Source organism: Diabrotica undecimpunctata, chromosome 7 (assembly GCF_040954645.1).
Source record: "Diabrotica undecimpunctata isolate CICGRU chromosome 7, icDiaUnde3, whole genome shotgun sequence".
Classification (NCBI taxonomy): domain Eukaryota; kingdom Metazoa; phylum Arthropoda; class Insecta; order Coleoptera; family Chrysomelidae; genus Diabrotica; species Diabrotica undecimpunctata.
The window spans coordinates 85985480-86011373 of NC_092809.1; the positions used below are offsets into that span (position 1 = coordinate 85985480).

At 35.8% G+C, this 25894-nt stretch overlaps 3 protein-coding genes across 3 annotated transcripts; 2 read left to right on the plus strand and 1 right to left on the minus strand.

Moving 5' to 3' along the window:
* Nucleotides 1-695: 695 nt before the first annotated feature.
* Nucleotides 696-6262, minus strand: LOC140446516 (uncharacterized). The gene is made up of 2 exons (XM_072539072.1): nucleotides 3900-6262; nucleotides 696-3543 (listed from the first exon to the last, which is right to left on the minus strand). The coding sequence occupies exons 1-2, from the start codon at nucleotides 6260-6262 to the stop codon at nucleotides 696-698; spliced, it is 5211 nt and encodes a 1736-aa protein (XP_072395173.1).
* A 1581-nt stretch (nucleotides 6263-7843) lies between these two features.
* LOC140446517 (uncharacterized) lies at nucleotides 7844-11929 on the plus strand. Its single transcript, XM_072539073.1, has 2 exons — nucleotides 7844-8983; nucleotides 11528-11929. The coding sequence occupies exons 1-2, from the start codon at nucleotides 7844-7846 to the stop codon at nucleotides 11927-11929; spliced, it is 1542 nt and encodes a 513-aa protein (XP_072395174.1).
* Nucleotides 11930-14240: 2311 nt separating this feature from the next.
* LOC140446518 (uncharacterized) lies at nucleotides 14241-17561 on the plus strand. Its single transcript, XM_072539075.1, has one exon. It carries the CDS (start codon nucleotides 14241-14243, stop codon nucleotides 17559-17561), a length of 3321 nt encoding a protein of 1106 aa, XP_072395176.1.
* The last annotated feature ends 8333 nt before the right edge of the window (nucleotides 17562-25894 follow it).

Sequence of the window (25894 nt, forward strand, 5' to 3'; positions counted from 1 at the left end):
TGAATATGAAGTCGGTTTAACGAACTTTTATTCTTTTAACTCCATACCCAACATTGATGATTCTAATAATATATTTCTCTTTGGCCTCGGTAACATTACTTATACAACTGTTATCCCCTCGGGCTCGTATGAATTGGAAGATATAATTCAAATTTTAAAGGTGTTGTAGAACACCGGGGGATTTTATCTTCTCCTCCTGACGTGTTGCTCACTGCTTGTTGGGGCAGTACCTTCGATCTGGTTCTAATTATATCTATTAATTAATTAAAATGTGTTACCTTACATTTGGCAATCACACTTCCCGTATTACACTTTAAAAAACATCTTACTACTTGAGAAACTTTATTTTGCGTTAATTGAACATTGTGTGTTGAAAAATTAGCGAATTAATTTTTTATTAATCAAATGTGACAGTGACACAATGACTGATGTTTTTTTTCTAATAAAATTGAGAAGAGAATACGTGATAATCTCGCAATTATGTGCAAAGAGTATATGCAACATCTATCGTGCATTCTCGGGTACAACTCGACTTAAAACTAAAAGTAGTATTTTTTAAAAAAGGGTGTTCGTCATTTGGATCATAATTTTAGGTTGCGCTATGCAACATAGTCCCCCTCTTGATGTGAACGCATCAAAAAAAAAAAATATTTATGTACAATTTGAAGAAAGGTATAACTAATCTAAAAAAACTATTAAAATTCTTGAAGGTGAGTCATAGGAAGAGGACACAGTTTAGCAATAGAGCGAACGTATAACCCTTCAGGAGTTCTGACCTTAACAACTCTTACCTTGTTGTCCTTTCCCGGATATGTCTCAACTACCCGTGCTATAGGCCATTTGAGAGGAGGCGAGTTTTCGTCCTTAAGCAAGACGAGATCATCAGGCTTTATGCCTACCTGAGGAGTGAACCATTTAGGTCTATTTTGAAGCCTATTAAGATAATCGCGAGTCCAAACCTTCCACATATGCTGCTGAATTCTTGTGCATTTATTCCACAAAGACAATTTATTTTCTTGAATATCAGAGAGATCTAATTCAGGATAAGACATTAAGTTAGATCCAATAAGGAAGTGTCCGGGAGTAAGAAAGGAAAAATCGGACGGGTCGTCTGAGAGCGCACAGATAGGGCGTGAATTGAGCACTGCTTCAATCTGCGAAAGTACAGTGAATAGTTCTTCGAAAGTAAAATTGGAGTTACCCATTATTCTTACGAGATGATATTTGAAGCTCTTTATGGCAGCTTCCCAAATACCACCGTGGTGTGGTGAGCGTGGAGGGATAAACTTCCATTGAATTTGACATGAAGTAGCGAAAGAGCGAATAGATTCAGAGGTATCACCTTTGAGAAGCAACTCATAAAGTTCTTTAAATTGATTTTTCGCACCTAGAAAGTTGGTGCCATTATCGCTGAAAATGATACTCGGATTACCCCTTCGGGCGATAAATCTTTTCAGAGTCAATGAGAACGCTTCAGTAGAAAGACTGGAAATTAATTCCACATGCACGGCGCGAGTAGCTAAACATACAAACACTGCCATATAGGCCTTAGTAAGGGGAGCTCTCTTGAGTTTAGAGGTCTTGGTTGGAAATGGACCACCAAAATCAACTCCAACGTTTATAAATGGACGTGCAATTTGAACTCTTTCCCTCGGGAGATTAGCCATGATTTGGGAAGCGACTTGTGCGTTAAAACGGTAACAAGTGAGACAATTTTGTATTATACGTTTGATTTGTCGAAGACCATCAAGAGGCCAGAATTTCAATCTAACATTGGACAGTGTATTTTGAGGGCCAGAATGTAGAAGTCTTCGATGTTCTCGGGTAAGTAATAAATTGACAATATGTGATTTTGAGGGCAACAGTAGAGGGAATTTCTGATCATAAGAAACATCTGAAAAGAGAAGACGACCGCCTACTCGTATCATTTGAGACGAATCTAGAAAGGGATTCAATTTACGAATAGACTTATCGTTAAGCAGACGATTATCCATTAAAAATTGGATTTCCGAACTGAAGAAATGAGACTGGGTCAATTTGATAATCATTAACTCAGAACTAGAGAGTTCATTTGGAGTGAGAGGACCTGTACGTCTATGAGACTTAGCTCTTACATTGTGAATAAAACGAATGCAGTATGCAAAGGCTCTCTGAAGTCGAGTGAAACATGAAAATTTGCAGAGGGCATCATACACTTGTGAATCTGGTTTTCTGATCAGATGAGTAACCCTTTTGAGTTCAGGCAGTTCATCAACATTAATACTCGAAGGACCATTATATACAAAGAGGTTGAAATCAAAGTGTGGATCTGACAAAAATTGAGGACCATTAAACCAAAGATCACAATCAAGCAACTGCAAGGGTGTAGCACCACGAGATAATATATCCGCAGGGTTGTCTTTCGATCGTACATGTCTCCATGTATGGTTGGAGGTGAGTTCTTGAATTTGAGTTACTCTATTGGCTACAAAGGTAGACCAACGAGAAGGGTGTGAATTAATCCATGCGAGGACGACTTCGGAATCTGTCCATAAATTGACAGAATTTATCTGAGATTGGGATGGAATCAAGACAGAAAGAATCTTCGTAACAAGATTAGAGAGTAATAATACTCCTAGAAGTTCTAATCGAGGAAGAGTCACAACTTTTACAGGATTAACACGACTCTTTGAGGAGATTAGATTGCAAGAGATAAAGCCATTTTCATGTGATGTTCTTAAATAAACGCAAGCACCATACGCGCTAAGACTTGCATCCGAAAACCCATGTATTTGAGTACTTGTTACATTGCTAGAATTTTGCAGCAACCTAGGAATCTTGAGATTGGAGAGGTGAGGAAGTGTTTGTAAAAATAGATTCCATTGTGTAAGCAAATTTGGACTGAGGTGGTCATCCCAATTCGACCTTTCTAACCAAATCTTTCTCATAATTAATTTAGCAGATACCACTACAGGGTTAATCAATCCGATAGGGCCATAAATGGAAGCAATTAAAGAAAGAACTTCTCTTTTTGTATAGGTATCCTTAACGGTAACCTTTGGCACAAGAACTGAAAAATGATCGGAGTGAGAATTCCAACATAGGCCGAGAATTTTGTTCGTGTTATTTTCAGGATTGATTACATAACTAGCTTCATTAGAGATATGAGAAATACCTGCGAGAAATTCAGGTGAGTTTGCACACCATTTATGAAGCGAGAAACAAGCGAGGTTCAAACATTCGGTTAATTGACGATGAATTTCGAAGAGTGTTTCAAAATCGTTACAGCCATACAGCACATCATCGATATAACAGCAATTTAAAAGAGCATCACTAGCCAAGGGAAATTTGTCGGAATGTTTTTGAGCTAATTCCTTAAGACATCTAGTGCTGAGAAAACCGGAGTTATTTAATCCATAAGTGACAGTTTCAAGTTGAAGACATTTCAAATCCTCTTGAGGTGAATCACGCCATAAGATGTTCAACAGAAATACCTGTTCGGGATTTACTCGAATTTGTCTGTACATATGACGTAGATCTGCTACAATACAGTATTTAAATAATCTAAAATTTATCAAAATATCGAATAATTCTCTCTCTGTTGTTCCATGGAACAACAGAGAGAGATGGAAACGGTTGAGCGAGGGAAGGCAGTGAATACTGTAGAATCCCTAAATATATATATATCGAATAATTCGCATTGTACCGTATAACCAGGAAGCATTATGTCATTAAGACTTAGATTTGAGGTAGTTTTCATACTGCCATCAAAGACAACACGCAACTTATTTGTTACGCTATCCTTTAAAACGCAATGATGAGGAATAAAGTATTTTAAATCAGAGTGAATATTTCGAGTGGAGAGAGGCACATATCTGCAATGTCCAAGTGCAATATATTCATGAATAAATTGTTTATACTGTGCGTATAATTGATCTGACTTGATCAGTTTCTGTTCGAGGTTTAGGAATCGCTTCTTTGCGAGGGAAAACGATTCGCCCAATTTTTTATATTCGTTGGGAGATTTGAAAGGGAGATCTACTTGGAATCTACCAGATGATAATATTTTAAGTGACGATTTAAAAATATCTTCGGCTTGTTGCTCCGAAGGAGTTAGGATTTTTGGAGTAAAAGTAGAAGACGAGATTTCTTCTATTTCCCAAAACGACCGTACGAGTGAATCGGTATTTTGAGTTTGAACGAACAAGGATACTTCATTTCGAGGTTGAGTATTTTCTTGAATGTTAAGTATAGAATATGAGTCAATTGACCCAGATGATTGAGGTACATTTCCACCTACAAGATAACCGAGATGAGTATTTGTTAAGGTAGGAAGATTAGGGCCTAATTTTATTAACCCGTAAGTAAGTAAGTCGAAATAAACATCTGCTCCAAGCAGCATTTGAACTTCGGCAGGAGTACAAAATTCTGGATCAGCTAGGTGAATGTTTGGTGGAATTTTGAGAGCATTAAAATCCAATGTAATTTGAGGGTGCTTACAAGTGATGGTTGGGAGAATCGCACAAGAGAGTGTAAAATGTTTTGTGGGATTAACATTTGAGAAAATATTTAAATCCACCATTTTATTCGACGTCGAACAGATTTCGGATATTCCAGAAATTTGAAGACTTTTTGTGTAAGGAATACATTTCAAGCGACTTGCTAATTCCTCAGTGATAAACGAAAGCTGACTAGCTGAGTCTGTAAGGCAGCGAACCTTAACGGGATTATTATGAGAATCATAAATTGTAACACATGCTGTTTGGAGTAGAACCTCCTTTTTGCCTGAGAGTGTAGAGAGAGATGATGCTCGGTAGACATCATTAGACTGAGATTGATTTGCTATTCGTGGGATTGCAGGTGAACTTGAAGTTTCGCTTTGAGTATTGGGATCACGAGATACATTAGAGTGAGTACGAGAATTTGGAGTATCATGCATATTGTGAGACTGGCGAGTATTTTGAGAATTATGATTTTCTTGTGAGTCTTGAGAGTGACGAGTGTTTTGGAAATGAGTGTTTCTAGTGGGTAGACTACGAGAATCTTGATTTGTTCTGAAACGAGAACTATTTGAGTTATGAGTAGAAGCGTTAGAGAAGTGGAGCAATGTGTGATGTCTCCTGTTACATTTAGCGCAATTTGACGCAGAGGTACATGAGCTTGCTGAATGACCACTAGCCAAGCAGTTGAGACACGCTTTCTTTGCCTTGACCGTTTGAAAACGCTCATCTTCAGACATATTTAAGAATTCCCGGCAAGTGTATATTTTATGGGAGTTATTTTGACATAAGAAACATTTAAAATACTGATTATTACTACTATACTGCAAATTATTGCTAACTGTGTTAAGAGAAGTAAAACGAGAAGGTTGTTTTTGTTTCGGAGAATGAGAGTATTCAGGAACAAGATTTTCGAGAATTTTGCATTTTCTTTCAATAAATTCAAGGAACTCCATTAAACTTGGGAGTTTGTTTATATTACGCTCGGTTTCAAATGATCTTTTAGTATTATAGTCTAATTTTTGAGTAAAGAGATTGATGAGAATTAAATCAGTGAGTTGATTCGAGATGTTGAGGTTTTCTAAGGCAGCGAGATGGCTTTTAATTTGAGTTAAGAAATCCCTTAGAGCATGTGCATTGGGTTTTGTAATGAGTGGAGCATTTAATAAACTGTTCAAATGACTGTTTACTATTAAATATTTATTTTCAAATCTATTGCATAAATTTTGTATTGCAATTTCAAAATTGGAATCAATTATTTCTAGATTGTCAATTAACTTTAACGGTTCATTCCTTAACACTGATTTGAGATAAATAAGTTTTTGAGCATTAGATAACTGTTTATCATTTGTTATTAATTTGGTGAAAACATCAAAAAAGCTGGGCCATTCTGAGATTTCGCCCGAGAAAAAAGGTATTTTTAATTCTGGCAACTTTACATTTTGAATTGTGCTAACAGATGGTATTACATTTGTTACAATAGGTTGAGTTTGAACTGGTTTTGCAGATAATTGCGTGATTTTCTCGTACAAATATGAATCTAAATTATAATACTGTTCTTCAACTATGTCTCTATCTGAACAATATTTATCAAAATCTTCTAATTCAAGTTCCTTTTGTAGGTTGAGATACTCGCGATAAGTTTCATTTAATACATTTTTGCGTGCAATATATTGACCGCAATCTAAAACTACATTTTGGTTTTTTGAGACAAATGTTTGAATTCTAGTAATACAAGCTTTAGTATGCCCTCTCAATTTTATAATTTTTGCAACATCAGTCATTTTGAACGTGAGAAAAAATAATACAAATTTTAAATACAACAAGAGATACTTAGTATCATGAACTAAACAATATTACCATAAAAATCTACTTATAATCACTGCGAATCTAAAATCTAAAAATAAAATGACATGCGACGATGCAAAAAACAATTCGTAAAAGTTACAATAAATGATCAAACCGCACATTAAGTCCAACCGCGACCTCACATAAACTCCTTATCCCTTGCAAGTGTCGATGTCGATATACCGGCCTCCCGGCGCTAATAGAACAACCTTGGATCCTGGAACCGCCAAAACTCCAATGTGTGTATATGAGAGAATAAAAACTATGTCTTTTCTTTGCGAAGAAATGAGGAAGCGAGTGATGTTTTTTACGAATAGTGTGAGAAAATCTTGAGTACTGCGTGAAAACGCCTTTGCAGAAACGAGAAATGATCGCCCTCGTGCTATAATTAATGAAAATTCAGCTTCCAGCTTTACATAAACGGGAACAGTTGCTGTATCCGGCTCGAAGGACCATGTAGAACACCGGGGGATTTTATCTTCTCCTCCTGACGTGTTGCTCACTGCCTGTTGGGGCAGTACCTTCGATCTGGTTCTAATTATATCTATTAATTAATTAAAATGTGTTACCTTACATTTGGCAATCACACTTCCCGTATTACACTTTAAAAAACATCTTACTACTTGAGAAACTTTATTTTGCGTTAATTGAACATTGTGTGTTGAAAAATGAGCGAATTATTTTTTTATTAATCAAATGTGACAGTGACACAATGACTGATGTTTTTTTTCTAATAAAATTGAGAAGAGAATACGTGATAATCTCGCAATTATGTGCAAAGAGTATATGCAACATCTATCGTGCATTCTCGGGTACAACTCGACTTAAAACTAAAAGTAGTATTTTTTAAAAAAGGGTGTTCGTCATTTGGATCATAATTTTAGGTTGCGCTACGCAACAGGTGTTGATGAAAGAAAGGGATACAGATGCTTATATAGATATTATTCCAGATAAAAACACATCTAAAGTATCTATTAAGAGTAATTGTTCACTATATTTCGCTATTGAAAACTCAATAGATAAAATTTTTGGATTTAAAAGAAGAGAACTGGAAGCAAATAAAATCCATGTTTCTGATGAACCAGTAGATATTTCAGTGACAAATGCAATCTGTGTTGATTGCAATATCGCTTCAGGCTCGTATTTAAATGGAAACCCAGTTCATATAATCCATCAATTTTTTCCGACCGTACCTAGTGGGTATAAAATAGTTGAGTCACCTCAAAATATTTTATATTACCCCATCAGCGTTAGGACAATCAACAACATTAGTGTAAAAATTGTTGATCAAAACGGTAAATTACTTAATTTTCGACAAGAAGAGATTACTATTAATTTACATTTACGACAACGATTATAATGGTTCTAAACTTTTCTCGCCAACAACCTGATTACATAAAAAACTATAAAAGAACCGACAAAACACAAAAATTGAACAGTTTCAAAAAAACAAGTGGAATATTAACACCATCTAATCGGTTATTATTAAAAAAACTTGGCTTCAAAGTTTTAGTGTGATGGAAGTGTTACAAGTAACCGGTCAACCTTATAACGATACAACTATACAGGAATATCAATTTCACACCTATTCACCATACATTCCCGGAAAGTTGAACTATAACGATGAAATACGAATCCCTATTCAAGATCTCGACGCGTATACGTTACCGTCACCATCATACCTAGATATTGAGGGAAAACTACTCACCCACGACGATAAGGAACCAACAAAACTTAAATTCATAAATAACGCTATTTCCTTTTTATTTCGTGAGCTACGGTATGAGTTAAATGGGGTTATTATAGACTCTGTTCGAGAGGTCGGACTGGTATCAACAATTAAAAATTATTTAAGTCTTAACGAAAACGAAAGTATTCTGTTCCAAAATGCTGGATGGTTCCCAAAAGCAGGGAATGAAAAAATAATTGTGGATGCTCATGGTAACTTTAACGTGTGTATCCCATTACGATTATTATCAGGATTTTTTGAAGATTTTAGAAAAATTATTATGAATGTGAAGCAAGAGCTTATTTTAATACGATCTAATGATGATGTTGACGCAGTTGTAAGTATAGACGACACCGAACGCCCTAAAGTTGAAATAACAAAATTGCAATGGAATGTCGCCCATGTTAGCCCAAGCATGCGTGAACAACTACGATTAAATAGTATAGCTCATAAAAATATTGAGCTACCAATTAAATTTCGTTCGTGGCAAATGATTGAATATCCATCATTAAATAATACAACACGGCATACGTGGGCGGTAAAAACCAGTACTAATATTGAAACACCGAGACATATCATTATTGCATTTCAAAAAGGGAGAAAATCAAAGATTACTAAAGATATGAGCAAATTTGATCATAACGACCTCAAAAATATAAAAGTATTTTTGAATTCTGAAAGATATCCTTATAATGATTTACAAATAGATTTTGAAACCAATAAATTCGTTCAAATCTATGAAATGTTTGGAAGTTTTCAGACAAGTTATTATAATTTAAGTTTAAATCAACCGATATTTAACCCGCAAGATTTTAAAACTAAGACGCCGCTTATACATATAGATTGCAGTAGACAGAAAGAAGTGATTCAAAATGGATCCATCGTTCTGCGGATCGAATTTGAAACAAATACACCATCAACAACTGATGTATCCGCATATTGTTTAATTTTACACGAGAAAGAATTTACATATAATCCATTAACAAAAATAGTAAAACAGTATTAATACGCATGCGTTTTAACTGTATATTATTCAATAGTAATAATTACAAACGTTAGTTGATGATGGAACGTTCACACGAAAACACGATAAGCAAATTTATAAACAATTTAAAAGAACTTAAAAAACAAATTCAACAATACGAAGCATTCAAACAAGTTCTCCAAAAACTCCAACAGTTAAAAATATGAAACTTGTTATTGATATCCAAGGTTTTAAAATTGAGAATAATAGGTTTATTTGTAAAGAATTAGCGTGTTATCACTGCATCTCTTGGAATGAAGGTTTTACCCCCTTATACGAATTTAAAAAAATTATCAAGGAATTAACAGATAAAGATGAAATTGTTTATGTAAAAGGAATGGAAAAAGCGAATTACATAAGAAAATATTATTCCACACCTGTAATTGAAGTAGGCGAATTTCCACCACTACCAATATCAGAAGCAAAATGTTTTCACCACTCTAAACAAAAATGTATATGCGCCCTTTCAAATGTATTTTTTATTTATGAAAATTTTGTAATGGAGTAAATTTGAATAAAAACAATATATTTTTCACTTTTTTATTTTTTTTGATCCAAACTACAATAATAAGTTCTATCTATAACCTACTTGCACCTACAGGTTCCAGCCAAACAACCTTCATACTCTTGGGAATGTTGACACGCTTCAATCATCCCAGAATCCCTGGTGCTAGCAGGTGTTCCATGAGCTTACAGAACCTAAACAACCTTCACATTTGAAGGGATGTTGATACCCCTTACACTGCAACCGTTTCAGAATCCTTGGTGGTAGCAGGTCTTCTATAGGCTTAAGAGATTCCAATTGTTGGTATTGGACAAGTTTTGGAAAAAGAGTGTCGAAAGTTGACGTCTTTTTTAAGAATTGGTCCACCCACAACCAAACGTCGGAAAATTTGAAAATTCTTTCCAAAGCTGTGTCTAACAGATAACGTTTTGTCGGTTATTCGTTGACATACAGACGTAATTTCAAGGGTAGACACACATCATCAAATATGTTGTTTTGACCGAGTTCACAAAGTGCCTCCACCCAACAGTTTACACAAATTTTATTCAATTTTTTTTTGTTGGTATAATATCCAATAGATGTTAAATTAGGTGTTGATTTTTCACTAAGTAATTTCACTTTATCCATAGTAAATTTAATACTTTCTTGAAACATGATTATAGTCTAAACTGATTTTGGAATTACATTAACGAAGTTATATACCATCGACCCCCACTAAACCATATCGAAACCGGTTTTAAAGCTCGTGTCGCTAATACCCCCACTTTTCTTTGTTACCAATAGTATATTCAACTCTATAATAAGTAGTACAAAAACATTTTATAATTTATTACAAATTATATATAAAAAAGATAGAATTACATTTCATCAGTCTTGCAAACAGACATGTAGAATGCTTTATGCACTCATCAATAGGTATATCGTATGGCTCCCATTTGTGTATTTCGACCTTACAGTAGAAACAGCTAACGACATCGACATTCCCTATATGCTGGAACCCTGCTTTGCTTAACAACACGAGTTAACTGCACCTTTCCAATATTTAAAGGATGGTAAACGATCTTCAAACAGATGTATACTACCAAAGTTACCATCGTCAAGACACATTTTTAATTGAAATATATATAAAAATATTTTAATTATTTATTAACAAAATAAAAAAATTAATAATACATATTATTAAAATATATGGTATTATATTGTTAAAACTTCGTTGAACACATTTTTTTTTTTGAACTTCGATATTTTGTCACCAACATTTTTGCAAAAAAACAGTCGCTATACTTTAAATGCTCTTCAATCGGTATATCGGAAGGTTCCCATTTATATATTTCAGTATTACAGTAGAAACACCGAACTATATCACTAACCCCTGTATAGTAAAACCCAGCTTTGCTTAATAACAGGGGTTCCTGTACCCTTCCAATATTTAAAAGAAAGTAAACGGTCTTCAAATTGCCACCCAGTACGAGATATACTATCATTGTTACCGTCGTCAAGACACATATTTAACTAATAAGTTAGTTCGGAAAATAATCTATATATGTAAACTTATATTGGAGGGAGGTATAAGCTTGAAATTTTTAAACAATTATCACATTAATAACACTAATTGTGCTATAAAAAGAAAAAAAATTTATATTAACAAAAAAGATTGACAATAAGATACAAAACCAATAAGACCTTGACCGTTTGTTCACATTTGTTACCCACGTTCATAGGATAAAAATAATAAAACCTTGACCGGTTATTCACCTATCTTTGTTTGAACCGGTTTGGTGACCGCATATTCACCTTTTCTTGTCTATGGTCGGACTATAGAATAAAAAGAAAAAATCCAACAAGACCTTGACGGGGCAATTACCCCCATTGTGGTTAAACCTGTTTAGCTCAGTCTTAAAGATGCTACTTTCGGTTGAGTTCTATCCAAAAATATTTGTTAGACAGTAAGCCTTACACATTCAACCATGGAAGTTGGTTCTTCAAGTATCATTGTAGAGAGTGGTGTGTGTGACTCTAGTACAGATTGGGATAATTATAGCATCATTAGTGATGATGGTCCATGCGATTCTACTACGAATTGTAATCTATCTGTATGGAGTTTGTCAACACTCGAGCTATCAGAGGAGTTTAGTTCTTTGTCTGAGAGTGATATGTCAGATATAGAAAATGATAGTTTATTGTATAATGACGTGGAATTTCAGGATGTCTTGGAAGATGATGTGTTTTTGGGACCTGTGATAGCACCACCCGAACTGATTGAGGATGTATCGGGAAATAATATGTTTTGCGGACCAGAGATAACACCATTCGAACTAATTAATGAACCAATAATTATCTATTAATCGTTTAAATATTAGTACTTTATTATGGTAATATATTTGTAATTCAATTATGTTGCAAATCCTTATTAGTTATTTTTGTACTCAAATTCTATACTTATAACCATATGCTTACCATGAAGTTTTATTGAAATCTCTTTTTAATAACTGTATTTAAAAATTTAAAATAAATGCCTTAATGCTTTTCCGTTTTCTCCTTTATTACATACAAAAACAAAATACATGGTTATAACAACAAATCTACTAAGTTATAAATTAGAGCTGGAGGGTTAGATAATAGAACAAGTGATGGAGTTTTACTATCTAGGCGACACACTATCTAGCTATGGAAAGCTTAAAACAGAAGTGGGAGATCAAGTTAATAGAGCAGAGCTGCAGGTTACCTGAATGAAACAATATGGAGAAAAAAAATATCAGGGAAGAAATGAAAGGTAGGATTTACAAAACAGTCATCAGGCTAATAATGACATACACAGTAGAAACACGAACTGACACAGAGAGAACAAAAAGAATGTTAGCGGAGATGAACACCCTCAGAAAAATCGATGGTAGGGTACTATGGGATAGGGCTAGAAGTCTAAATGTTGAAAAGAATGCTAGAAAAAACATAGATAAAAACCCTCAGAAAAATCGATGGTAAGACGCTATGGGAGAGTGCTAGAAGTATAGATATACTACGGAGATGTAGGGTAAAGAACATCAAGAAATGGGGTAGAAATAGAAGAGTAGAATGGAATGATTATATGAGTCTAATGACAACAAATTGAGTAGTAAAGATGGTAAGAGACTGTCATCTAATGAGGAGACGATTAGCGGAAAGACCACGAAAACGATGGAGCGACAACTTACTGGAGGAGCATTGAAAAACGGAAAGAAGAAAAAAATATAGAAATAACAATTTTTAGATGTTTTTTATTAAAAAACGATATAGAAAATCACAATAAAAATCATGTATACACAAAATGAAGAAGAAGAAAATATAATAACAACAATTTTTAGATATTTTTTATTAAAAAATAAACAATATATACAAATATAAAAACAACAATTTTTAGGTATTTTCTATTAAAAAATAAACAATATATACAAATATAAACATAATTAAAAGTAAACTATATAAACTATATATACTTATATACACAAAATGAAGAAGAAGAAAATATAGAAACAACAATTTTTACATATTTTTTATTCAAAAATAAATAATATATTTATATAAATATCTAAACACAATTAAAAATAAACTATATAGACTATATATACCTATATACACAACTAAAACTAAATATTATATACAAAAATAGACTAAAACTAAATTTACGTAACAGGGTCGTCGGGGTGGGATCTGTAACAAAGAAATAGCAGAATGTAGAACTACATAAAATATCATAATGATATATAAAATTAAAGGTGACACTTATTGAAGAAAAAATTAAAATTTCACAATAGAGAATAAACTAAATTTTCGTTTGTAAAAATTCATGGAAAACTGTTTTATTATGATCCTAAAGAAGGAAAGGTTAGTGTACAAAATTAAAAGTAGTACTTAATGAAGAATAAATTAAAGTTCTGTAATAAATAATAAATTAAATTTTTGTTTGTAAAAATTTGTGGGAAACTGTTTTAATTATGATTGTAAAAAGTAAAAGTTAAGGTAAAAAATTGGATTACTCACGGTTTACTCATCCCCCAGCATCGCAGGATATCACCACCAGCATTTTTGTTGAAAAAGTCTGTAACAAACAAAAAACATTATCAGTATTGTAATTATCATTAATAGCATTACGAAAAATTTTGTTAGTAAAATTGTTGCAATATATTGTAATAAAAATTCTTACCTCGAGAATCCGTTCTTACAGTATTGGCCAGGAAAGTTTTGGAAACTCCCTTTAGATCTATTGTTCATCCAGTTACCACTACATCCAATGTTATCGAATGTCAAGATTGTTATAAAAAAATTTCTGGGAGAGGACTAACAGGACATTTACGTAGTAATTCACACAAAAGTGTTATTAGTAATGATTGTGGGGTTGAGAAACTATCAAATGCGTTTAAAAATCGTATCGGTAGTTACCGTCTTTCTAGCAACAAACATCATACTGATCACTTGGAATTTTTTAGTGAAATTGAAGGTAACGTTTTGAAGCTCCTACATAACTATTTACATAAATTTAAAGTGTTAAAAGTTAATTTCGAACTTTACTCTATGTACACAATACCTGAAAAAGATACTTATGATTTAAAATCATTTAATACAAAAAATCAGATTATTACTATTTCTACTAATTTGAAACAAGCATATCAAGATTTTATTATGGAGATATTACCCAAGGTTTCGGAAATACAAGAAAAGGAATCTGGATGGAGTCTTTTACAAATCCAATCATTAGAAGTTAACATTAATAAGTACAACCCTCTACGATCTTCTTCATATATCAGGTTACCACGACAAATCGAGATGAAGAAAGCAATTATTAATATAATGAATAAAGATGAAGCATGTTTTGGTTGGGCGGTAAACGCATCAATTTTTGACCCAACAGGTAAATCCAATCTTACTACTTCTTATTCGCATTATACTAGTCTCTTAAAGTTCCATAATATAGAATTCCCTATGAAACTCTCAGATATACCAAAATTTGAATTACTAAATAATATTTCGATTAACGTTTTTGGGATTAGTGAATGTTTTAAAAATAATATCACACAATTGGAAATCGTTGGACCGTTGTATCATACAAAATCTAAAAAAGCTACACATGTTAACTTATTACTTATTTTTGATGAGTACGGGAATAGTCATTATTGTTACATTAAAAATTTATCGCGGTTAATATCAAAACAAAAATCACACCATAATGGTCAGACTTTTCTATGTAATGGTTGCTTACAATTTTTCTCATCCTTAGAACGTCTTCGCAAACATGAAGACAACGATTGCAACTTTGTATATACTAAGCTTCCAACTACCAACATGATTCTCAATAAATATGGACATCTACAAAAAGAAAATATCTTGCAGTTTTCCAACTTTCAGAAACAAATGCAAGTTCCGTTTGTTATATATGCTGATTTTGAAAGTATACTGCAACCGATACAATATGCAACACCTTCTGATAATTCCTCGTTTACTGTCAAAACCTATCAGCATACACCATATTCATTCGGTTTTTATGTTAAATGTTATTTTGATGACAGTTTATCACAACTTATCATTTATCGCGGTGACAACGTGGTTGAAAAGTTTATTCAAAAACTAGAAGAAAAAGTTTACACTATTTATCATAAATATCTTAAACATATTAAACCTATGAAAAAACTCACACCAGAAGAGGAATTACAATTTTTTACTAGTAAGTGTTGTCACATTTGTGATAAACCGTTCGATATTAACGAAATTAAAGTTAGAGATCATTCACATTTAACAGGGTTGTTTTCTGGCGCGGCTCATAACGCTTGTAATTTAAATTATAAATTACCTAAGTTCATACCTGTTTTCATGCATAATTTAACCAATTACGATTCGCATCTGTTTATAACAAAATTAGCTCAGAATAACGAAAAAATTGATGTTATTGCACAAACTAAAGAAAAATATATATCATTCACCAAACTACTTTTAGTTGATCGTGGTGATTTAGAGCGAAATGTATATTTAAAATTAAGGTTTGTAGATTCTTTCAGATTTTTACCTCATTCACTGGATAATTTAAGTAAAACCCTAAATGATAATCAATGTCTAGAGTTACAAAAATATTGTCGATCAAATGAAGAGTTCGGATTGTTACGACAAAAAGGTGTTTTTCCTTATTCATACCTGGATAACTTTTCAAAACTTGATGAGGTATCTTTACCCACACAAGAAGAATTTTTCGATATTTTAAAAGGTGAAGGCATTTCCGATGAAAAGTACTTACGAGCTAAGCAAGTTTGGGAAGTTTTTAATTGTAACACTTTAGGAGAGTACTCAGATGTTTATTTAAAATCAGATATTTTATTATTAGCTGATGTGTTCGAAAACTTTCGACATAATTGTTTATTTAACTATAAACTAGATCCTGCTCAATATTTAACAGCTCCATCACTTAGCTGGGATGCTATGTTACGTAAAACTAATGTTCAGCTTGAATTATTGACGGATATAGACATGCTCCATTTTTTTAAAAAGGGTATACGTGGAGGTATAAGTCAGTGTAGCACTAGATTTGCTGCTGCAAATAATCAGTATTGTGGGAATTATGATTGTTCTAAACCTACTTCATATATTCTTTATTTAGATGCTACAAACCTTTATGGTTACGCTATGAGCCAATTCCTTCCGCATGGTGATTTTCGATGGTTAGATGATGTAGAAATCACTCATTTTGATTGTTTATCAGTCGATGATGAATCTCCAAAGGGGTATGTCTTAGAAGTTGATTTAGCTTATCCTGAAACATTACATGATTTCCATAACGACTTACCGTTTTGTCCTGAAAATCTGATTCCTCCTAATAGTAAAGATCCCAAGCTTGTATTAACGTTGTTACCGAAAAATAAATATATTATCCATTATAGAAATTTGAAACAGTGTACTGAACAAGGTTTAAAGGTGACTAAAATTCATCGAATTCTAGAATTTTCTCAATCACCGTGGTTAAAACCTTATATTGAATTAAACACGAATTTACGTAATTCTTCAAATAATGAATTGGATAAAAGTACATATAAAAATTACACAAACTCTATTTACGGGAAAACTATGGAAAACGTTGATAAGAGGGTTGATATTAAACTTTTATCCCACTGGGAAAACTTGCCTGGGAGCGTCGGTGCTGAAGGGTTTATTAGTATGCCGAATTTTCACTCTGTTTCAATATTTTCTGATAATTTAGTTGCAATTCAAATGAATATCCTAAAAATAATTTACGACAAACCGGTATATGTCGGTTTTTCAATTTTAGAAATATCCAAAATTCGTATGTATGATTTTTTCTACAATTATATTAAAGCTAAATATGTAGATAATGTCGCACTTTTGTATACCGACACTGATTCATTAATTTTACACATTCAAACAGAAAACGTTTACCGCGATATCAAAGAAAACCTTCATTTATTTGATACATCCAATTACCCCGCCGATAATATCTTTAATATACCAAAAACACCATCAGTGGTTGGTAAATTAAAGGATGAGTTTAAAGGTAAACCAATTACAAATTTTTGTGGTACTGGTGCCAAAGCTTATTGTGTGACATTAAGTAACAATGATAACCTTAAAAAAGCTAAGGGAATTTCCAAAAACGTTATAAATAAATCTTTAACATTTACGGATTATAAACAAGTAGTTGATAATACTAATGCAAAGATTTATCGTAAAATGTATACATTTAAGTCACATTTACATGAAATGTATACTGAATTAAAAAATAAGGTTGCTTTAACTTCCCACGATGATAAGAGATATGTTATACCTGGAACTATTAACACATTAGCGTGGGGTCATTACAAAATAGATACGTTTATACCTAACCAACAACAAAAAAATCTTGATTATTTAATCCAGCAAGCTAAACTACTTCTACCAGAAGCAGAAAATGATGGTGGGGATAAATTTTATGTAGATAGTTTTGAAATGGATTTTTTATCGTAGTGGGAGAGTTTGTTGGTGGGGTGTTTGTTTAATAACACGTTGAAGAGCTAATTCCTACAGTTCTTCTTCAGCTTTACTGCTAGTATTTACAATGTGGATGTGTTACGTTACCGAAATTGAAGTTACGGATTTAAAAAGTGGTGTTCAAAACTTACACCAACTTTTTTCAAATCTGGAGTTTGATGCTTCTCATGAAGCCGTTTATGGTGCAGTGCGTCCATCATCTTATTCTCCAGAATTTTGTAAAGAATTAGCTAAAAAATATGAAAAAGGTGCTGAAATCTGTGACTTATATCTTAAAAACCAAATATGTTTATATGGATTTGTATCGTTACTAAAAGTTGTAAAGTTGGATGGTTATTTAATTCGAATAAAAGACTATCTTCCATCTGTTTTATACGAAAAAGAAGAAAATAACGAAGATGATACTTCCAGTAATGAAGTTATTGATAAAGACATTGATGGTATGGTTGAAGATGGTTCAAGTAAATCACCAACTTAATAATCCTATATTTAGACTTTATTGTATTAACGGTATAATGTATTTAATAAAAGCATTTCTGTACTAATAATAATTGTTTTATTTACGTATTTAGCATTTATTAATATGGTGTGAGTGTAAAATATACCTTGTTTCCACCACATATTCTATATAATGAATTTATCCAAATAAAGCTACCGTGTTTAAAACACTATTGTACTTCACTATTCTGTTTCACTATTAACCTACTTCTTGTTTTTTTCCTTATTTTACCTTATAAAAATAAAGTTGTCTATTGCTAATTCTTATTTTTACATACCTGACCTGTTTGACTTTCACTGATAATGTATATTTTTATCCTTTGTGTGTAACGTTCATTAACCCCTTGACCGATCGTTGATCCCGTGACCAATCGTTGATCCCTTGACCGATCGTTGACCCCTTGACCGATCGTTGATCCCTTGACCGGTCGTTGATCCCTTGACCGGCTATTGACCCCTTGACCAGCTATTGACCCCTTGACCGGCCATTGACCCCTTGACCGGTCTTTGACCCCTTAACCGGTCGTTGACCCCTTGACCGGTCGTTGACCCCTTGACCTCGACCTTTCGTTGACCCCTTGACCGATCGTTGATCTCGTCAGTGGTGGGGGGTATGCGATGTGGTGGGGGGTATACAAAAGGGTAGGGGACGGTGGTGGGGGGTATACGAACGGTGCGGCTAGAAATCTCACCCCTTACCTTACCATTGGAGGGGGGTATAATAACGGTGGGGGGTTGGTGGTGGGGGGTATACGAATGGTGCGGCTAGAACTCTCATTTGCCCTCTACTCACGTGACATTTCACATCCTGCGTCGAATGCCACGTTCTGCGTTGAATGTCACGTTCTACGTCGAATGTAACGTTCTGCGTTGAATGTCACGTCATTTCACGTTCTACGTCGAATGTCACGTCCTGCTTCGAATGTCACATAAATGTCAAGTTCTGCGTCGAATGTCACGTGACATTTCACGTCCTGCGTCGAATGTCACATAAATGTCACGTTCTACGTCGAATGTCACGTCCTGCGTCGAATGTCACGTCCTACGTCGACGTTCTCTTAGGCACTGTACGGAAAAGAAAAAGAAGAATGTTCGAACGTTGACATGGCTTCTGTGTCAGTCACCAACGCTTTCATTTGACACCCCATACGTCAAGGCCAATAGCCACGAAGATACGTTTTAGCGCCCATTTGGCAACGCCGCATCTTTGTTTTTTGTCTCCCTCTCTCCTCCCCGTTCCAACGAGTCCTCGTACGTCACGATTGGACCAATAGAAACGAAGATACCTAATAATGCCCTTTTGGCATGCTCCGATGCGCACGGCACATACTGCGTTCAACCCCATTTTTCATCCCCTTTCCAACGAGCCCTCGTACGTCATCCTCCGTTAAGCCGTTTGGCACATACGACCAGGGGTTGCGATTTTAAGGGTTGCGATTTAAGGGTTGCGCTCAAAGACCTGTAGACTATCTACTCAAAATTGCGTGAAAAATTAAGGTACCGACGGCACATCTGGTTTACGCACCCCCGTACGACGAAACATGCGCCGCCAAAAAATAGATACCGATCGCGCACCAGCGCCCGGCGATGTCACGCGTATTTTTGCACTTGGACGTCGCCACCGCTTTTATTTGACACCCCATACGTCAAAATCAGGTCAATAGCAACGAAGATACGTTATAGCGCCTATTTGGCAATACCGCCATCTTTGATTTTTACCACAACGTATTCTTTACCTCCACCCCGTTCCAACGAGCCCTCGTACGTCATGATAGGACTAATAGAAACGTAGATACAATATAATGCCCTTTTGACATGCTCCGATGCACACGGCACATACTGCGTTCAATCCCATTGTTCATCCCCTTTCCAACGAGCCCTCGTACGTCATCCTACGTTAAGCCGTTTGGCAATTACGACCGGGGGTTGCTATTTTAAGGGATGCGATTTAGGGGATGTGCTCAAAGACCTATAGCATATCTACTTATTTCGGCCCTACTCGTGGGATGTATATGGATCGTAGGATATGGTAAATGATGTTGGAGGAATGTGCGGTGGGGGTGCTGTGGGTGAGACCTGCAAAACTACCGTTGGCATGGTAGGGGTCAGAGTGGAGAGGGTGAAAGGAGAGATTAGGCCGAGCTGTGGGTTCCGGCTGGTCCCAGGTAAGGGGCAAGAGAAAGATGAGAGCGGAGTCGCCGAAATCGCCGGAGCATCCCCCTGTCAATCTCAATAAGGTTGGGAGGGAGATGTCCCAGTTAAAAGTAGAGCTGGAAGAGGTGTTGAGGTTGACGAAAGTCAACATCAACACTTAAATGGAAGTCAAGTCCGATGTAAAAAAGCTGTGCCGGGAAGCTATTCTCTTTGGCCTGTAGACAGGGACATGGTGAAAGATAGGCGCCAAGGAAGTGTATGACTTGGCCGGGAATGCAGACATAGCATTGCTTTGTGCCCTCCAATTATGAAAACTGGCAGGACTCTGATCTACCTGGCCTTTCGGCATACGACCGTTAGCGCCTCCACTCCCCTACGAGTCCGACACCAAAATGAAGGTGGCGCGATGCATGCGCATCACGGGGCTCCACCTCACCCGTAGTACCTGTGTTGCGATTACCTCACCTATCCGTTATCCCCTCCCACGGGCGGACAGGTGACGCAGGCAGAGGAATTTCCACCTCGCACGTAGACAGGTCGCCGCCGAGGATCTCTCCTCTACCACTCTTAAATCTCCTGGCGGATACGTGCCGGGACACCGACACCCCTATTGGTGGTGTAAGGCCAAAAGAGGTGTGTACAGGCCCAGCTCGTCCAACCTCGCATTCCATGAGAACCTGATTCTCTTGGAATGAGAGTAGAGTGGTCTCACGAGAGTCTCGTCTCGGATACTAGGAGTATAGACCGGTGACCGTGACGCCTAAGCGCCTCGAGTGCGTTTCTACAAATCCGACACCTCAAGCGACGGCTCTTCACCTCTCGATTCCTACCCATTAGTCGCCTCTTACGACAGGCAGGGCCTTCTGAACTCGGCCGTATTCTTATTTCCGCGAGCCTGAGTGGGAATGCAGACAGACGCGTCTTTTGTCGGACGTAGTAAAAGAAATGCAGGTGTGCAGGCTACAATGTCTGATGACCTGCAGATGAATGAGAATAGGGCGAACGAAATTCCAAAGAGTTGGGATGAGTGTAAAGGGGCTGATGAGATCATGGATTTAGTCAGTCAAGAATAGCCGGAGCTGCTTTTCGAGAGGATAAGTATGTGTGAGGGTAGTCTCCTCGAATCCGCTGGCGATGTGGCCGTTGCAATAACTGCGGACACGGCGTTGTCGCCATAAGCGGCCAGCTTCGGGAGATATACCCAGAACTGCCGGAAGTGATAGTAATTAATGACGCCAGCGGAGGAGTGGGAACAATGTTCTCGAAGGTAGGAGTACTGAAGGAGGATGGGCAACAGGTGTGCACGAAAAAGTGCATATACAAGCTTATTCTTGGAAAGGGAGAGGATCCTGCGGCAGTGAAGTTCCTGTCGGTATATAAGTTGCTGAGGGAGAAAATGGAAAAGTGTGGGAGAACGAGTGTTGGACTTGCCGCTCTGGCAGCTTTGAGAACTGAGGTGTCCAAGAAGCTTGAGGAGTGTACGTTCAACGACAGGAGCTTCAAAGCCGTAGTGTTTGGAAAAAGTGGTAAAGAGGCGAGAGCGATCAAGCCCAAGGTGAGAAATGGAGCGGTGATTGTAGAGAAGACGAAGAACAAAACGTATGCGGAACTTTTACAGGGGTCAGGACGGGCCTGTGTGACAGGAGTGATATGATTATCTAGATAGTGCGAAAGACGAAGGAGCAAGGGGTAGTCCTCGAGCTGGAGGGTGATAGTGAGGTGGTAGAAAGGGTCAAAGAAGTTGTCGCCTGGATGCCCTCCTGCGTTGCGAAAGTGACGACCAGGGGTGGTACAGCGAAGAGAAGACTTCTCTTGATAGGTATGGATGCGTTCACGATAGCCAAGGACGTCACTGAGGCAATGCAGAGTGATGCTGGCAGCAATGTGTTAGGAATCAGGCCTTCACGGAATGGCTTAAACGCCACTATGGAGGTCGACGAGAATGTTGCGAATGTGTTGCTTAAAAAGAACATTTTTTTGTATGTTGGTATTACTTGCTGTACCCCAGATTTGTGCTGCATATTGCCATACCGGTTTTAAAATACATTTATATATCAGAAGTTTGTTCTCCAGGCTAAGATTTGATTTTCGACTCATGTACCAATACATTTTCCTGTAGATTAAGCTGAGTTGAAGGCGTTTCTTCCAGATGTGGATGCCCCAATTAAGTTTGCTATCCAAATGGATTCCTAAGTATTTAACGACGTTATTAACTGGTAGTGGAGTGTTGTTTATAGAAACCGGTGGCGCGACACCTTTTTTTAAAGTAAACGTTATTTGTGTTGATTTTAAACTGTTAACTTGGACCCGCCACAGCTTAAGCCAGCTCTCTAGTTTAAGTAGGTGATTTTGTAATACCTGGGCTGCTTCAGCTGCTGTAGAATTTGAAGCCATGATAACTGTGTCATCGGCATATGTAGCGATTGTTGTATTGGTCGTCGTTGGGAGATCTGATGTGAATATTAAGTAGAGGGTGGGTCCTAGTATGCTTCCTTGTGGAACTCCGGAACAAATTGGAAACAGGTTAGTGATTTCCCCACCTCTTTTGACTTGAAAGAATCGATCTGTCAGGTAGGATCTTAAAAGTGAACTTATGGGATGAGGAAATATAGATTTAATTTTGGAGATAAGACTTACATGCCAAACTTTGTCGAATGCTTGAGAGACATCTAGAAATGCAGCAGTACAGTAATTTTTTTGTTCAAGCGAATTTCTGATAGTCTTTACCACCCTTTAATATTGAATTAAATATATAAGTAATTAAACTTACGCCTTCATTGGGTAGATTTTTTAGTACTAAACTAGATATTAAGTCATATCTAGGTGACTTTTTAATTTCCAGATTATCAATTATTTCTTTGATTTCAGATTTCTTAACAGGTTTAATAGGTGGAGCCATTTGATATGGTGCATTTATGACTTCATGGATAGCTTGTTCTTCTTCACCTGAGACTTCCCTCTGATGCGGTTGAAATACCTCGCATAGATGATTTGCAAAAGTATATGCTTTATCTATGTCAGTTTTAGCCCAAGTGCTATTTTGTTTCCTGATTGGCATATTCATTTGTTCGTTGTATTTAAGTTTTTTGTTAGTTTCTACAGCGAATAGTTTGTATCATCTGCAGGTGAGAGGTTCTTTAAATATTTGTTGATTCCACTGTCTTTATGCTGGATCAGTTTTCTTTTGAGTAGTCTGCAAGCTCTATTCAGATTTGTTTTATCTTCTGGATGCCTAGTGAGCTGCCATATCTTTCGCAGTTTTCTTTTTTCCAATATGAGTGTATTTATGTGTGGAGGATAGGACTCGGAATTGTGTTTGTAATAAATTTCTGGGGTGGACGTCCAAGCAGCTTGCTGAATAACTGTAGTTAAGTGAGCAACTGTGTTTTCTATGTCACTATCACTTTTAAGAGGCAAGTTTAGATTGATGGATGTTTTTATTTCTTCTCTATATCTGTTCCAGTTTGTTCTTTTATTAGAGAGTGTTAAATGTTTAGAACAGTTATGAATTTGGCTTTGTAGATCTATGAAGAAAGGGGAATGATCCGATGAGAGGTCAAATGAAGGAGAAATTTGGAGGTAGGTATGTGATATTCCTTTTACTATAGCAAAATCAATAAGATCAGGAATTTTTTGTCTATCAGTAGGCCAATACGTAGGCTCTCCAGTAGAGAAAGGAATTAAATGATTCTCATTAATACTTTTTAATAATTCTCGTCCACGTGAGGTTACGATTCTGGAACTCCATTTATGATGTTTGGCATTATAATCTCCAGCAGAAATGAAACGGTGTCCTAGCATCTTAAAGTATTCAGTAAAATGATCAGCTTTAATTATTTTATTCGGTGGACAGTAAACAGCAGATAGAATAATCGAGCCTTGTGAATCTTCGACCGACACTGATGTGGCTTGGATGAACTAACTTTAACTTTACTAATTTTATTTGTTTCATGATGCTTAATGTTATTTCTTCTAATAATTGCCGTACCTCCGTGGGCTTTACCTAATGGATGTTGAGTTACATAGGTTGAATATTTGGGAATATGGAAATGGCTCTTATTAGTCATGTGTGCTTCGGAAATAAACATAACATCTAGATTATGACAGTAAATAAATGCTTCAACTTCGTGGAAATGAGTGGTTAAGCCATTGGCATTCCAACAGCACATCTTTAGTTTAGTGTTGAAGGTTAAGCTTAGATATCAGAGAAATTATGAGATCAAACATCTTATCCATTCTTTCCGTTAACTTATGTACTAGTAGTTCTAGATTATTTTGTATATGTTGAGGAGTTGTTGTTTCTATTATATGAGGAGTCTCATCTATGGTAGATGTATTTCTATTATCTCTTCCTGCAACAATTTTCGCATAGCTTGTAGTTGGTTGAGTGCTTGAAGGAAATTCTGCACGAGGTGGTTGACTTGCGTTTTTATCTCTAAGTGTTGGAAATTTTTTTTTCTGTAGCTCTTTGTATATTGAGCATCCCTTATAGCTGGCAGGATGATTTTCTAGACAATTTACACATTGAACATCTTTTATATTTTTTGGTTTTGGGCATTGAGATGATAGGTGATCGCCCACACATTTTACACAGCGCGGACTCCTGTGGCAATAATTGTGGGTGTGGCCAAAATTTTGACATCTTTGACATTGGGGTAGTTCCCTTTTCGGATGCGGTGGCTCAACTGTGACAATAGAGTTTAGTAATTTTGTAATATTATATATATCTTTATTGTTACTTTGGATAGCCAGTTCTATATTAAATAGTGGCAGATCTTTCTTTGTGCCTCTTTGCTTAATGTTGGAGATGTTCAGTGCTGTATGTCCGTGCGCTAGCAACGCTTTTTTAATGTCATCTGGATCTGTTGAAGGATGTAAATGACGTATAACAACTCGGAATCCACGGTTTTGTTTCAGTTGGTATGTATGGTACTGAGTATTTTTTTCTGCTAAAGATTTTACAATTAATGAATAGTTTTTGGATGAGTCAGCTTGAACTTTAATTTGGTTGTTAGCAAGACATTTTAAAGTATATTTACCTGGAGTTATCTGCTGTAGTAATTCCTGTAGTGGTTTGATACACTCAACATTTTGGATAAATATAGGTGGTGGCTGGTCATCTTTTTTTTCTTCCAGCATTTCATCCTCTTCATTAGATTTATCATTTTCAAGTGCCTCGTATCTGTTAGATGTAAGAACAGTTTTACTTAGCCAATAATCTTTGAGTGTAGCTTGTTTGGTGTTTTTCAATTCAGGACTATCATCGTTGCGTTGACGTTTCTTGTGGTGGACTGATACCCATTCACTACCACTTTTTACCTCTTCTGCATCTGTGAGATTTTTTTGTGGTTTCTCTATTTGAAAGTTTGATAATTTTGTTTGTAGATCGATGTTGCGTATTTTAGATTTTTTTCTGCTGTTCATCTAGAGAGTTGTAACTGTCTTTTCGATTTCTTCCAGGTGGAGGAGTGCGGGCTAGGCAGGATTTTCTAATGGCTGGATTTATGTCCTCAGTGCATTGGTAGCTAGTTGGTTCTTGGTTATCTAGTTGGTGATCCATAGTTTTCCACTAATTACAACTAGGAATTGTTAAGACATTCCGGCATATTTTGTTAATATACCGGACTATTTTATTTGTATTTATGTTAATAAATGTA